General features: G+C 52.3%; 1 protein-coding gene across 1 annotated transcript; it reads left to right on the plus strand.

Moving 5' to 3' along the window:
- The first annotated feature begins 3927 nt into the window (after window positions 1–3927).
- Window positions 3928–14336, plus strand: SYP (synaptophysin). Its single transcript, XM_036082412.2, has 7 exons — window positions 3928–4020; window positions 5191–5256; window positions 6430–6554; window positions 9295–9490; window positions 10248–10439; window positions 11586–11916; window positions 14097–14336. The coding sequence occupies exons 1-6, from the start codon at window positions 3985–3987 to the stop codon at window positions 11910–11912; spliced, it is 942 nt and encodes a 313-aa protein (XP_035938305.1). The 5' UTR covers window positions 3928–3984; the 3' UTR covers window positions 11913–11916; window positions 14097–14336.
- The last annotated feature ends 1744 nt before the right edge of the window (window positions 14337–16080 follow it).

Here is a 16080-nt window from a genome sequence, read left to right on the forward strand (position 1 = left end):
CCTGCCAATAGAAAGGCCCGGAGGTTGGATTTAGCCTGGTATATAATATGTCAGGCAGAGGGGTCCTCTGACAGCATCAGGAATTTCCGGGAAACTAAATTGGGATTACCCTGTCTCCCGCTTCCTACCTTCTGCCTAAGAAAAAGAAAATCTAAGTCCATTGACAGAAGACATGGGTGACAGCAAAGGACGAGGCCCTCAGCCTGTGGGAACCCACTCAGGGCCCACCTGGTTTTCCTGAGACCACCTAAGAGTACCCCACTCTCCTCCCGCACAGAACCCACAGCTCCTTTCTGGTTCTTGCCCTGCCTATAGTCATCGCCCAGCCTCTGGGGTCTCATTAACTAAGTGAAGGTTTACTGGGCATTTGCTTTGTGCCAGGCACTGTTCTGGGCTTCCCTCAGACCAAACTGAGTGGGCTCAGACGTGCCACAGGACTTGTCCAAGGTGGCAGTCAGCCCCACTCCAAAAGAATTGGCAGCGGTGCTGGGAAAGGTCCCAGATGGGGCCACTGCTGGGGAGGTTCTGACCTAGGGTTTCATCCCGGCTCCCAGAGCAAGAATTTCTCATTTTTATAATTTGTGTCAATCCAGCCAGGACTGAAATTTGAAGGAAGCAGGAATTGGAGACTGGGACTCAGAATATAGGATTGCACTGGGCCTTGAAAACAAAGGCTTGTGGTGGCTAGGCTGGTGCGTTGTGGGCACAGCAAGTCATGGGCAGAACACAGAGAGTGAAGGGAGACTGTTGAGAGATGAGGTGGGAGAGGCCACCTGGGGCCAGGTGACACACACCCTTCAATGCCAAGTCTCTAAACCCTGCGACTTTTCCTAAAAGCAGTGGGGAGCCATGGGAGAGATTTGAGCAGGGTGGTGACATAGTTAACTGCATTTTAAATGGATCCTCTGACGGCTGTGCTGAAAACAGAAGGGAGGGGGAAGAGACTGGAGATGCTAAAATTGGCAGGAACCATGGTTGCCTTAGCCAGGGGAGGTGGCAGAGGAGATGGTGAGAAATTAGTGGATTCCAGAGATGTGTAGGAAGTAGAATGAACCATTTATTTGGCTCTGTGCTAAGTGCATAACAGTGATTATCTTGTTTAATCAGTACGGCAACCCTGTAGGTACCATGTTAAACTATTTTACATGTCCAAAGTCATACAGGAATAAATATTAAAGGTGGGATTCAAAATCAAGCGATTGAATGTCGAAACCCAAGCTCTTTTGCCAAAAAGGCACTAACTGGGAGGTATCCATTACATATTTGTGCGAATTCGAGTGTGTGTGTGTATGGGGATGTTTAAAAAATAGGTATACATCCAGATGGTTCAAAATTCAAAAGGTACATGTGGCACCGGGCTGGCTCAGTTGGATGAGCATGTGACTCTTGATCTCAGGGTCATGAGTTTGAGCCCCATGTGGGGTATAGAGATTAAATAAACAAATATACTTTTAAGAAAATTCAAAAGGGGAAGCCTGGGTGGCTCAGTCACTTGGGCATCTGCTTTTGGCTCGGGTCATGATCCCAGGGTCCTGGGCTCCTTGCTCAGTGGGGAGCCTGCTTCTCCCTCTGTCTGCTGCTCCCCCTGCTTGTGCTCTGTCTCTCTCTCTCTCTCTCTGATAAATAAATAAAGAAAATCTTTTTTAAAAAATTCAAAAGGCAAAGAGGGGTATAAAGCAGAAATTCTCCCTTCCTTCTAGAGGCAACCAGTGTTATCAGATGTATTTTATACATGTATAGGATGCTGTACTGATAAGTTAGCACAGTGGTTAAGAATAACAGGTGCTGGGGCGCCTGCGTGGCTCAGTTGGTTAAGTGACTGCCTTCGGCTCAGATCATGAACCTGGAGTCCTGGGATTGAGTCCTGCATGGGGCTCCCTGCTCAGCAGGGAGTCTGCTTCTCCCTCTGACCCTCCCCCCTCTCATGTGCTCTCTCTCTCTCTCATTCTCACTCTCTCAAATAAATAAATAAATAAAATCTTAAAAAAAAAAAGAATAACAGGTGCTGGGGCGCCTGGGTGGCTCAGTTGTTAAGCGTCTGCCTTTGGTTCGGGTCATGATCCCAGGGTCCTGGGATCGAGCCCTGCATCGGGGTCCCTGCTCAGTGGGAAGCCTGCTTCTCCCTCTCCCACTCCCTCTGCTTGTGTTCCCTCTCTCTCTGTCAAATAAATAAATAAAACCTTAAAAAAAAAAAAAAAGAATAACAGGTGCTGGGTGCCTGGGTGGCTCAGTTGGTTGAGCAACTGCCTTTGGCTCAGGTCATGATCCCAGGGTTCTGGGATCGAGCTCCACATTGGGATCCCTGCTCTGTGGGGAGTCTGCTTCTCCCTCTCCCTCTGCCTGCCTTTCCCCCTGCTTGTGCTCGCTCTCTCTCTCTGTCAAATAAATAAAATCTTTTAAAAAAAGATGTAAGATGAGGATGGTAGTAGTACCTGCTTTATAGGGTTGCTGTGAGGATTTAAATGAGTGATACATTGAGCTCTCCCAACAGTGCTTGACATGGAACAGCGACAATTTAAAATGTTAGCCATTCTCTATATAACTAGGATATAATCCTTTCCTTTTCTTTCCACACAATTCCCACACAGTTTGGCATCTTGCATGTCTTACTTAACTATCTTGGTGATCATTCCAAGGCTCCATATTAGTATTTTTTTAAAGATTTTATTTATTTATTTATTTGACAGAGAGAGCGCACGTGGGCACGCACGCACGCACAAGCAGGGGGAGCGGTAGGCAGAGGGAGAGGGAGAAGCAAGCTCTCTGAGCAGGGATCCCGATGTGGAGCTGGATCCCAGGACCCTGAGATCATGACCTGAGCTGAAGGCAGATGCTTAACCGACTGAGCCACCCAGGTGCCCCTCCATATTAGTATTAATGACAGCTGCATAGTACTCCATTTTGTGGCTCTATCGGATTTTACTTAAATGGGCCACTAGTAATGAGCACTTAGGGAGTGTCCACTCTTTCATATTATAAACAGCACTGCAGTGAATCATCTTATACATACATCTTTTAGCACATGTATGAATCTGTCAGATAAGTTCCTAGAAGTATAAATGCTGAGCTGAACAGTATATGGATTTGTTAGTTTGCTGGATTTTGCCAAATTGCCCTCTACATAGGTTATTCCAATCTAACTTCCACTGGTAATTTATGGGAATGCCTGTTTCTGGCCAACCTGCCAATATTGAACTTAAGCAAACTTTTATATTCACCACCCTCAAAGATGAAAAACAGTATCTTAGTAGTTTTTATAGGCATTTCTTTTAGCATAAATGAGGTTGACCATCTTAAACTCCAATTGTATTTATCCACTGGATTTTGCAACACGGCACTCGCCATTGACCTTGTGGGCCTAGTTTCAGTGGCATGAAGGAGGGAAAGTCCAATTAAAAGAAGGCTGAGGAATAAACAGGACGTAAAGGGTAGAGTTGGAGCAGGCAAAAATTTGACTAAAAGGAAAGAGAGAAATAGGGGAGATGGTTGGAGGGGGAGGGAGGGGTTTTTAAGACCTTGAACTACGTTTAAATCGCTGAGACTTTGGGCACTGCCAATTACTAGCGGGGCGACCTTGTGCAAGCAGCTTCACCTCTCTGGGGATTCATTTTCCTCATCCGTAAAAACGGGGCTAATAGTCCCTACCACATAGGGCTGTTGTAAGGAACACAGTCAACAAACTCCGTAAAGCGGCAAAAACGCCGTACCGTGGGACCGAACGGTCCTCCTCTCCCCAGACCTCTAGATGTGTTTTCCGAGACACCGATCTTCCCAGAGCGCTCTCGCGGCTCCAGCTTTAGGGCTGGAATGGCGGCCGGCGAGATTTCGGGTCGGCCCGCCGTGTGCAGGCGCGCGCCGCGAGTGGGGCGGGGGCGCGAGGGGCGGAGCCGCGGCCGCCTGGGCTGTTCCGACGATCGCGCGCCGCCCCCGCCGCGCCCCGCGCCCGCCCTTGTTAGCAGGCGCCTCCCGCCCCCCGCATTGCTGATGCAGCTGCTGGCAGACATGGACGTGGTGAATCAGGTACGCGTTCCAGCACCGAGGACAGAGCCCGCCGCTGCCCGGCCTCCCCGCCCGGATCGCCGCGGATCAGGCGACTCTGAGCGGTGGTGGCCAGGGTCCTGGCAGCGGACACTCGGTCCCCGGCACTGGGGCTGGGGTCTGCGGCAGGCGAGGGAGGAAGGGGGAGGTGGAGCAAAGAAGAAGCGCGCCCTTTGCCGCAGCGAGGGCCGTCCTCACTGCCGCAGCGGGGTCCGCCAGAAGCCCGGTTCCTTACCGGCGATCATGAGGAGAGGAAGAGGGGTCTTGGGGCTAGAGTAGGGGCAACGGGGAGGGGGAGAGGAGGAAGAGTGGAAGGAAGATGGGGGTTGCTGGTAGATGAGCTAGGAAATAGCGCGACAGAAGGCGTGGGGGAGGGGGAGGGGGAGGGCTGGCACCTGCCCCTCCCAGGAAAGGTACCCCAGTAGATGACCACCCCTTCCCCCAGAGCAGACCAAGGGAGACGATCCGACTTTGCCTCTCCAAAACCCCTAGTCTCCCCTCCCCCAATGCATATCCAGTGAAGCCATGTCCCAGCCCTCCTCCACCTTAATCAGCCCATACCCTCTCTGCCATCTCACTCTTCTTCACCACCTCAGAACCTCACCCTCTCTCTAACCAGTACAAACCCCTCCCCATCCTCATCACTTCAGACCCCCCACCACCACCATCCGACTCACCTTTACCGCTGCAGACCCCTCCCCCACCCTAGCCAAACTGACCCTCCTGTTATGACTCACCTTCACCACCCAAGACCCCTCCCCCACCCTGATGAACCCCGACTCCTTCCTCACTCTCTCCACCTGATCCCCTTCGCCATCTGACTCACCTTTACTGTTTCAGACCTTCTCCCCTTCCCTAATTAGTCCGAACCCCATCCCCATCTTCCTCACCCCAACAACCCTCTGCCATCAACCTCACCATCTCCCCAGACCTCCCCTTCAGTCCTGAACCCTGAGGGTCTTCTCTCAGAGACTCTGTGCTCACACCTTCCCTGAAGTGTCACTTTCTCCTTCCCACCCCTTCTCTCCCAACATCACTCACTCCCGGAGGTCACATGCCCTAGTCCCAGGGGACATCACCTGGTGGCCTTGTCCCTCACCTCCCTTTCCATCCCCAACAATCCCACCCCCTCCCCACCGTTTCTCTCCTCAGCTGGTGGCCGGGGGTCAGTTCCGGGTGGTCAAGGAGCCCCTTGGCTTCGTGAAGGTGCTACAATGGGTGAGTGTGGTCTGGGCCATGGGGAAAGAGAAGGAGGTGGTGGGGTCTGGAAGAGTAGGGGTGGGGAGCAAGGAATGGAAGGATGGGTGGGTGGGTGGGGGTGGAAGGGGATGGAAGAATTGGGCTCCAAGGTGAGGTCCCAAGGGGCCGGGGCCAGAGAATAGAGGGGCTGTGATGTGACGTCATGTAAGACCAAGGGTACCCCCGTTGTGAGGTGGAAGAATGTGACGTCCTATCTCCTCCCTTGAGGTGAGAGAGGGGCAGGGGAGGTGGAGCCTGAAGCTGGTTGCTGCGGAAAAGATGCAAAGCCAGAGAAATCCAGAAACAGTGAAAGAGACTGAGAGAATGAGAGACAGGGAATGATGGAGACAGAGATGGAAATACCGAGAAGAAAAGACAGAGAGATGAAAGAGAGTGGAGACAAGCAGAAAGAGACAAAGAAAAAGGGAGACAGAGATGCACAGAGAACAGAGATGCGAAGAGAAATAGACACAGGAAGAGTGGCAGGAAAAAAAAATGGGATGGGGGAGAGACAGAAACAGAGAAAGAGAGATACTCAGAGGAGAGAGGAAAGGAGAAACTGATACACAGAGAAAAAGAGATGCACAAGGGAGACAGAGAGAGCATGATACAGAGACCAAGTCAGAGACAGAGCAGGGAGATAGATACAAACAGACCAAGGACAGAAACACACAGAGGGAGAGACATACATTTACACAGATGGAGCCAGAGAAAAAAGAGACAGACAGAGACCTATATCTATACTAGAGAGTCAGAGGCGGAGAGCGAAACAGAGATACAGAGACAAAGAGACATCTGAGAAAGACAGAGAAACAAATACCAAGAGAAATAGAGACACAGAGAACAACAGAAGACAGGCAGAAATACACAGAGAGACAGAGAAATAAAGAGACTGAGATAGAAGAGAGAAGGAGGGGGGTCAGAGCACTGAGAGGTAGAGACTGAGAGAGACATTGAGAGAAAGACTGGAAGAGACAGCCACACCCCTGTAATCAGCTTGTCCTTGGAGCCGAGGAGCCCTGATTAGGGGGTGGGGGTGGGGGCTGGTCCATCTGCTGCTGCTTGTGCTGGGCCCCGGTCTGTCCAGGGGAGGGCAGCCCAGCCCACATGTGCACAGGCTCACCGTGACCGCCCCCGTCCCCGCTGCCCAAGGTCTTTGCAATCTTCGCCTTTGCCACGTGCGGCAGCTACTCCGGGGAGCTCCGGCTGAGTGTGGAGTGTGCCAACAAGTCCGAGAGCGACCTCAGCATCGAGGTTGAATTCGAGTACCCCTTCAGGTGCGCCCCCCCACCCCAGCCCACCCGGGGGGGGATCCCCAGAGAGAGGGTAGGGGTGGGGTAAGACTGGCCAACACTGCCTCCCTGGTGGCTCCTGTTCAGCCCCCACCTCAGGAGACCACACTGGCTCAGGTCACTGCGCATGCACTGAGCACCTACCTTGTGCCTGGCACTGCTCTGGACATCTAGGACATCTGGTGAGCAAGACAGGCATAGGCTGTTGCCCTCTGGCTGTGTTCTAGTGAATGGGGAGGGGCAGGAGACCAGCAATAAACAAGATTCAAAAGTAGAAGTATATACGGATAAATAGCCTTAGAGCACTACTTGCTCAATTATGTCGGCCAATATTATTTAATTCCCATTCATTCATTCCGTATACATTTTTTTGGAGAACCTACTCTGTGCCAGTTTCTGCTCAAAGTGCTGGGGACGTAACAGGGGAAAAAAAAAAACAACAGACCAAGCTCCCTAGCATCATGGAGCCAACATTTTAACAAATAAATTAATAAAAAGGATGATTGCATACTGGGAGAAATTCAAAGAGGGGGTCCTCGTGCAGGGTTTTATCCCAGAGAATAAGGAAGGGGTCTGATTAGCTATAGGGAATGATTAAACCCAGCTAAGCAATTCTGATATTTACTGGGCTCATACTGTGTGCCAGGTGCTAGGAACATGAGGACGAGCACAAACAGGCAAGGTCACTGCCCTCGCAATGATGCTTCCCTCCTGGGGAGTGGGGAGACAGAGACCCACAGACACAATTTCAGTAGAGGCTTCTGAGGTTCCTCCACTCCTAGGACAAATCACGTAACTGCTCCAGGTCTCAATTTCCTCGTCGGTAAAAGGGGATAATTATACCCCTTACAAGGTTATGAAGCATAGCAACTGAGTTAATACTTGTAAAGTGCTTAGCACAGTGCAGGGCACACGGTAAGCGCTCCACGAGGGCTTGTCACAATAAAGAAAATAAACAAGTTTAAGGGACTCAGGAAAGAGGTCAGGGATTGAGTTGGAAATTGGGCACTTCCGAGCACTAAGGATAAATGTAGGCTCAGGGGATCACCCGGGGGGAGAGGGAAGAGTGGAGAGAGGAAAATCCAGGACAGACCCTGAGCAATGGTTGAAAGAAAAAGCGGCACCAGGGAGGTGTGGCGTGAGGGGCAGTGGGGAGCAGGGATCCACTGGTTCACAGAAGCCAGGGAACAGAGTTTCGGGGAGGAGGGGAGCTGGCAGCATGGGATACTGCTGGGAGTCCTTTGGGAATCCAGAAGGCCACAAAAACCCGTGGACTCCTCAGGAGCTCCCATACCTAGGACCTCCAGTCGTGAAGATCTGCCTTTTACCCACAAGTCTCCTGGGGGAAAAAGTCTTTGCCCTGGTCCCCCTGACCGACCCCCCACTGCCCTGATAACCCCCAAGGGCCCCCCATTTCCCATCAGACACCCCCTCTCCCAACCCAGCCTACTAGGAACCCAGAAACTTACCCAGATTAAACTCTTCACTCTGTCATTTAGCAGCTGTACAACCTTGGGCAATTTAACACAACCCTGCTGAGCCTCTGCTCATCTGTAAAATGGATATACTAATGCCTGCTTTAGAGAAGTGGGGGGGGAGGGTCATTAAACGAGGCAATTAGCTAAAGTGCCTTGTAGGTGATCAGTAAGTGTAAGCCCCTTCCCTCAGGACCTTTGCCACACAAGGGGACTAGCGCCATTTGCTCAGTCTCAGGATCCTGCCCCCCAGTCTGAGGCCAGAGGTCTAGGGACCCCACCCCAGACCTTCTCCCTACACGCATTTTCTCCCTATGACCTCCATTACACCGCAGGAAAGGCCTTAGTCCTAGGACACCTTCCCAACCTGCGCCTCCCCACCTCACATACGTACATCCATTCTGTGTGCTCCTGGATCCCTCCTACCCTCCTGTCTGTCTGTCTGTCTGTCTTCTGTTCTGTAGTCTCTGTGCTCTCCTCTGCTATGCATACGTTTCTTTTTTCTTGGGGACCTGAAGTGGGGTAGGGAGAAGAGTCAACACAATGTAGGGGAAGACGCAGTGTTCAGAGCCCAACTGTGCCATTCTCTCCCCAGCTGTGTGACTTTAGGCAAGTTAATGCACTTCTCTGAGCCTCTGTACATTTCATTTGATGAACATCTATTGAGCACCTACTATGTGGCAGCACTGTTCCAGGTCCTAGGGATACAGCAGTGAACGCAACAAATGAAAAAGCCCAGCCCTCTTTTAATTACAGGAAAAATCCAGGAAAAAAGTAAAACACATGATATGTCAGAGGCATGGGGTATCGCTGCTACAGAGAAAAACAGAGCTAGGAAGGGGGCTAAGGAGCACTGGGAGGGAATGGTTCCATTTGATTTTAATACTGAGATCAGGAAAGGCCTCACTGAGGTGACAGTTGAGCAAAACTTGAAGGACATGAAGGGAGTAATGTCTAGGAGAAGGGCATCCCAGTGCAAAGATCCTGGGGTGAGAGGGTGCCTGGTACATTCTACAAATAACCAAGAGGTCAAAGTGCCTGGGTTGGAGTAAGGGTTGAATGAGACCTATTTCACCAGGATGCTGTGAACAATCAGTAAAATGTGGCTGGTATACACAGGTGCTCTGTGAATGGTTATTTGCTCCTCTTTCTTCCTGGGACCTTGTCAGCATCTGGGGAACCCATGACTGGGCAGGGGGGATGGTGGGTGTTCTCAGGGTCTGGCCCACACCTGCCATGTCTCTCCACAGGCTGCACCAAGTGTACTTTGATGCACCCACCTGCCGAGGGGACACTGAGAAAATCTTCCTGGTGGGGGACTACTCCTCATCGGCCGAATTCTTTGTCACCATAGCTGTGTTTGCCTTTCTGTACTCCATGGGGGCTCTGGCCACCTACATCTTCCTGCAGAATAAGTACCGAGAGAACAACAAAGGACCCATGATGGTGAGCCCCCCACAGCCACTCAAGTGCAGGGCCCGGGGGGGGGGGGGGACATGGAGCCTCAGGGACACGGCCATGTTCATAAGCCACTCCCAAACCCTAGACAGCCCCACATGCCGGCAGTCAGCATAAGAGCCACAGATGTTACTGCTGTCGCTGCTGTGAGCATCAAAGAAACCGAACCATAGAATGACAGGGACACACTCAGAGCCCACACAGAATCCCAGACAGGCCTACCTCTGGAAACCTGCCACCTCGCACACCACCACACAGTCTAGATCAGAGGAAGGTGCACAGAGGTTCACTGTGACAGTCACGCTTGTCATCATGCCCACCCAGACACATTGATTCCTACACAGCTGTACTCATACACCCTCATCCCAGACACAAAATGACATAAATTCCTACATTCAGATGAAAGTAGAAAGACGCTATTTTCACAGATTCAGAAACCATCCCACAAAATCCCCCCCACACACACAATTACACTCCCACATCCTCTGTGTCACAGACACACACGTGCGCGCACACATTCACACACTCACTCTCTCACACACACACACACACACACACGCCCAAGCTAGGAATGCTCACCTTCAAGTGAGTATTGGGGGCTTCAGAGCTGAAAAGGCAGGGGAGAGACAGGGCTTTTCTGCAGGGCCTCCCTCTCCCAAGAAAGCCTGTGATCTGAGGAGGCCCTGCAGCATGACATGAAGCAGCCCACTCACAGTGCCATCTGCCTCTCCCCTGCCTGTCCTAGGACTTCCTGGCCACGGCAGTGTTCGCCTTCATGTGGCTGGTTAGCTCATCAGCGTGGGCCAAGGGGCTGTCAGACGTGAAGATGGCCACTGACCCAGAGAACATTATCAAAGGGATGTCTGTCTGCCACCAGGCGGGGAATACATGCAAGGAGCTGAGGGACCCTGTGACCTCTGGCCTCAACACTTCAGTGGTAAGCCCTGGGAAGGTGGCTGGGCCGCTGGGCCAGCTGGGGAGGGAGGCTGGGAAACTCACAGTCTGGCCTGGGGATTGGTGGAGAGAATAGAATGAGGGGAGAATTCAAAGGAGATCCAAGAGGGCTCCCTGGAGGAGGCATGCCAACAACAGGGCCTTGAAGGATAAGATAGCAATTAAAACAAATAGTCCCCGGGAGGGGAATATGAGACTGTCTGTCCGATTAGGTTTGGGAGATCTGGATCCCAGGCCCAGCCTAGTCGTGGAGAACCTCTGGCAACTCAGTACCGTCTTGGGACCTCAGTGTCCTTATACAGTATGCAAAATGAAGAATAACTTGAAATGTTTCCCACTTGGACTCCCCCTACTGGCCAGAGTCAGACTGTCTGAGCTTCAATCCCAGCTCGGCCACCTGCAACTCTGGGACCTCAAACTAGTTACTCAACCTCTCCACCTCAGTCTGAGCATGTAAATTGAAAACTGCTAAGAGGTCCTGCTCCAAAGTTGAGTATTCAGTGAACTAGTAACATACAAAGTGCTTAGAAAAGGGCCTGGCATGTGGTAAGTTGTATACAAGTGTTACAGATACTAAGATACCAACTTTTTTTCTGTCACTTGCTGGGTGTGAGACATTGAGCACATTAGCCTCTCTGGGCCTCAGTTTCCTCAACTGTAAAGAGGAGATATTACTTCCTGTCCCAAAATTGAATTATATTGTATATATTTAAGCTCCATATATTTGTTTCAATATAAAAGCATATATTTATATACTTTGTATATGCGTATATACATGTGTATATGTGCATCTGTTAGTGGTATATCTACATACATAATGAAAATTTATGCTTAACATTTTACTCTATTACAAATTTATATTATATTTTATACATGTATAAATGTGTGTATGTCATAGTGATAGATGTCAACATCCTCGAGAGTCTGAATTCTAACAGGGCCCATGCCCCCTACCCCAGGTGAATTTTCTGCACATTTGCGTTCATGCGCCAGGACTCTAGAGGGTCCGGGTTTTATTACCACCACCCTTCGGGAGGCCACGGATCTATGCTCGACGCAGGCGGCCTCGACGTCCCCCGGGGCCAACTCAATGGGCGCAGGACGACAGCCAGGCTTTGTCTCCCCGCAGGTGTTCGGTTTCCTGAACCTGGTGCTCTGGGTCGGCAACCTGTGGTTCGTGTTCAAGGAGACAGGCTGGGCTGCCCCATTCATGCGGGCACCCCCCGGCGCCCCCGAGAAGCAACCAGCGCCCGGGGACGCCTATGGCGAGGCGGGCTACGGGCAGGGCCCCGGCGGGTACGGGCCCCAGGACTCCTACGGGCCCCAGGGCGGCTACCAGCCCGACTACGGGCAGCCCGCCGGCGGCGGCGGCGGCGGCTACGGGCCTCAGGGAGACTACGGGCAGCAAGGCTATGGCCCTCAGGGTGCGCCCACCTCCTTCTCCAATCAGATGTAGTCTGGTGAGTGACGGGCGGGCGGCGCGGCCAAGGAGGGTACAGGAAGGGAGACGGGCGGGTCAGTGAGCCAATAAGAGTCAAGAGTAAATGGTACGTGGGCACGGGGTGGAGGTTTGAAGGCGCCAATAGAGAGGCGGAGCTACATGCGAAGGACGAAAAACTAGCCAACAAATGGAGAGCAAGAGAGTGGTGCTTGAAGATGGGCAGAATGAAAAGCCAATGGGAGAGAAGTTGTAGCGCCTCCCTGAGGGAAGGGAGGGGAGAGAAAAGCGGGCAGAGCAACCAATGAAAGAAGGGAATGGCAGGGGGACTTGCGTAGTGCAGGAATCCACGAGGGGAAGAGGAGGTGGGCCTTAGAAGTGATTGGTAAGCCAGTATGTTCCAATAAGGCCAATAGATGGTGAGGGTAAAGGGGCTTGGGTCATGAAGGTCAGACAAGCTCACCAATCCCGGAGGAGGTGATCGATCTGCCATCTCTCCCCAACCCGTGTGGTGAGAGAGGTGGTGTGGAATTTCACGGAAGGAAGGGGGCGGGCGGAAGCAATGGAAAGCCTTGCAGGCCTTCTTGCTGGGCCTCAAAAGAGAAGTGTGATTTCCTCACCTATGAGGGAGGGAAATGGGAAGAGGCAGGGGGATGGCAACACGTGGGTGGAGGTAGCTTCTGGCACTTGGCCAGGGTGGAAAGGGCAGGGAGGAGTTTATTAGGTATCTCACGTCTAATTAATCAAAAACTCCTGTTGACTCTTACCTTCAAAATATATCCATAATCTTCCACGTCTCACTGTCCTCTCCGCTGGACATCTTCACAGCTTTCTACCCGCATCCCCATTCTGTTCTACTCACAGCATTGGGAAGGATCCTGTTAAATCCTAAATCTGGACACGGCCCTCCTGTGCTCACAGCCTTGCCTGGGCACCCATCTCACTCACCTTAAAAGCCAAAGCCCTCACCAGGCATGACGCCAAGCGTCACCTGTCCCTTCTCTGACCTCCCACCTCCTCCCACTCCCCACCCGCAACTGCATTCCAGGCACAAGCCAAATTCAGGGCCTTGGTACTTGCTTTCCCCCTGGAGTTTTCCACCCACACACACCGATAACCTTACCTGGCCAGCTTCTTAAAGTCCCCTTTCTTATCTCTCTTATAGTACCCCGTGTTTTTCTTACCACAGTCTGTAATTATTAGTTTATATGTTTATTGACTGTCTCTTCCACTAAACCACAGGACGTGACCATGACTTACTTATGCTGTACACACATCACTTAGAGCCCTACTAATGTTAAGAAACATTTATTGAGGAAATAATAGAAATGACATGAGACACTTTACTCTCATTTTATGTTTCTCTGCTCAAAATCTTCCCGTGACTTACACCTCATCCAGAGTCCAAGCTGATGTCCTCACAACCTAGTCCACACGGCCCTTTATGACCCCATTACCGACCTCTCTGACATCACCTCCTACCACTGTCCCTTGCTCACTCCACTGGAGCCCCACTGACCTTCTTGCTGTTCCTCAAACACACTAGACATGGCTCTACCCCAGGGCCTTTGCACTGGCTGTTCCCCTGCCTGGAATGTTCTTCATCCCAGTTATCTGCATGTCTCATTCCCTCACCTCCTTAACTCTATTCCAATATCGCTTCTTAAATGAGGTCTTCTCTGACAACCCTACTTACCACAGCTACATTTCTTCCTCTACTGGCACTCCTAATCCCCCTCACCCTGGTCTACCTTTTGTTTTTACATTGCACTTACTATCACCTGATGTCCGACCTTGTAAGGCTATTGTGAGGATAGATAACTCACTTACATATTTTTGTTATTGTTTGAAGTCTGTCTTCTCTGTCACAAGGCAAGCACCACAAAGATAAGGAGCTTTGTTTTGCCCAATACAGTGTATCACCAAAGGCTAGAACAGTACATGTTAATGGACATTTTTGGGTTGGGGGAGGGGGGACCATAATGTCTTTCGTACTTAATCTAGTGGGCGAAAGGTCTGTCTTCGCGGTAGGGGCAGCTGGGATGGAGCTGACCCGAGGACTATGAATGAAGAAGGAAGGAAGAAAAGGCATGGCAGGCAGGGGGTAAAGCCAAGGTGGAAGCGTAGCAGCCCAGCCCCCCTCCCTAAGGGCGCAACCTATGTCTGGACCCCCTCTCCTTTCTGTGTCTTTTGTCTCCACAGGTCAGTGCGGCCCGGGAGGACCCCATGGGTGGGCAAGAGCTCGGAAGCCCTGCCCCCCTTTCCACCCCTATACCCCAGGTCTCCGCCCCTCAAGCCAGGAGACTCTAACTCTCTTTGCTGTTTATATATATATATATTATATATAAATATCTATTTATCTGTCTGAGCCCTGCCCCCACTCCACACCCCTCATGCATTAGGGGCCTGACCTTGAATGGGCCCCTCTCCTAACCCCACCCCTTCCCTTGCATCCCTTGGCCCCTCTCTGTTCCCTGGCCCTGTGCCCTGAGGTTGGGGCACTCTGAAAGGGGGACAGGGAAAAGACAGGTCTCAGCTGTGTGGGGAGGGTCAGTGTGACTTCAGACTCTCTCCCCTCTCTCCCTTCCCTTCTCCCAACTGGCCTTGACTCCTCCAGCAATGCCTGAACAGGGGCCATTAGGGGAAATTCAACCCTGAGAGGGGAGAAAGGCAAACTGGGGGACTTGACCCAAGGTGGACTTGTAGAGGAGCTCTGGGGTGGAGAGGACTAGTAAGCAAGGGGTTTGGGTTCCAGACATACTGGAACTAGAGTCTAAGGAAGAGGGGTGCCCTAGAGCATTCTGGAGCAGGGCTTGGAAGGAGGCTGAGGGCGTGGTTCTAGAATGGGTGGAGCTTTGAGTGAGGCAGGGGTCGGGGCCCAAAAGTGGGCAGGGTTTGGAATAGGACAAGGTTTTATGGAAGGGGTGTGACCTGGGACCTGGGGACTGGGTTCTAGAGGGGTGGGGCCTGAACCAGGCAGGGGGTGAGGCTCCAGAGTGGGCGGGTCTTGGATTGGGACCAGAGTGCACGGAAGGGGTGTAGCTAGGAATATTCAGGAGACTGAGTTTGATTCTAAGGGGGGGCAGATCTTGTGCAAGGCAAGAAGTGGGATTCAGGAATGGGCCAAGTTTGACATGAGGTCGTGGTCTGGGTTCTAGACAGGGCGGGGCATAGAGCGGGTGTTCATGGTGGTTTCAGAAGGGGCAGCTCACCCCAATGGAGCAGTGAAAAAAGTGTTTTAAAGTGGGCGGGTTTGGCAGTGGAGGGGGGAATATCCCTAGTCAAAGCTGAGGGCTGAGGTGGCCTGGGAGGAGCTGAGAGGTAAGGCTTGGAGGGTGAGGGGTGGGATCCAGAGAGAAGCACCCCCCACACCCTTGCCCACCCCCGCGTGATGGGACAGCTAGGTAGTCAGAGGACAGAGCCAACGGGTCTGTGGGGCCGGCCCACCCCTCCCCCCCCTTTCCTTGCCTCCTCCCTCCGTCCACGCCCGCGCCCGCCCCAGGGTGGCCGGAGGCCCGGTCTGGAGTCCCTCTCCTGCACCCTCCGCTGTGTCTGTGACGTCGGTAGTGCCTGTGATTGTGTATGCCATTTTGTCTGGCTGTGGTCCCTCCCCCTCTCCTCCAGACGCCCCCCCCCCCTTTTCCTAGCCCTTCGGTATTGTTTGAAGACCTCCCCGAGGAAGAACAAATAGGATTAATTCTCCTCCCCTAAATAAACTCCTCAACCACCTAGTCCACCCGGCTCTGATTTCTCAGTGTGTCTTTTTTCTTTGGACGGGGGAGGAAGAAGGAGAGGTGGGGGAGAGGCGGCGAGAGGAAGCTCCGCCCCTGACCTGCTGGATGGACCTGCCGTTCAAGTCACCCCATCACTTTAGGTCCCTCCAGCCGGATTATGCCAAGCTGCAGCCTCCGTGCAGCCTCCCCTGTCGATCATTCTAAGTCCCGCTCCGAGTAGCCCTGCCCACTGCCCCACTACTGGCTGGCGAAGGCCCGGTCTTTCTAGGGTTCGGTTCTAATTCTGGTCCACTAGCCACTCTCCTTCCCAGGCCCTTGTGGAGCCCTGTCCTCAAACCCCAAGGGGCGCGACTAGGACCCCTATACTTCACAGGGAGCCCTCCCCCTACCTACCCGCCTCGTATTCTTCAGACCCAGCTTTCTCGCCATTTCCTTTCCGCGCCCCAACTGGA

This window comes from Halichoerus grypus, chromosome X, assembly GCF_964656455.1.
Source record: "Halichoerus grypus chromosome X, mHalGry1.hap1.1, whole genome shotgun sequence".
NCBI classification, from domain to species: domain Eukaryota; kingdom Metazoa; phylum Chordata; class Mammalia; order Carnivora; family Phocidae; genus Halichoerus; species Halichoerus grypus.

Bases quoted from the DNA above. Each gene is read 5' to 3' on its own strand.
- SYP (XM_036082412.2), top strand. From the start codon at position 3,985: ATGCAGCTGCTGGCAGACATGGACGTGGTGAATCAG. The intron at 5,257-6,429 runs GTGAGTGTGGTC...CCGCTGCCCAAG, and splicing joins TCGTGAAGGTGCTACAATGG to GTCTTTGCAATCTTCGCCTT. The intron at 10,440-11,585 runs GTAAGCCCTGGG...GTCTCCCCGCAG, and splicing joins CTGGCCTCAACACTTCAGTG to GTGTTCGGTTTCCTGAACCT.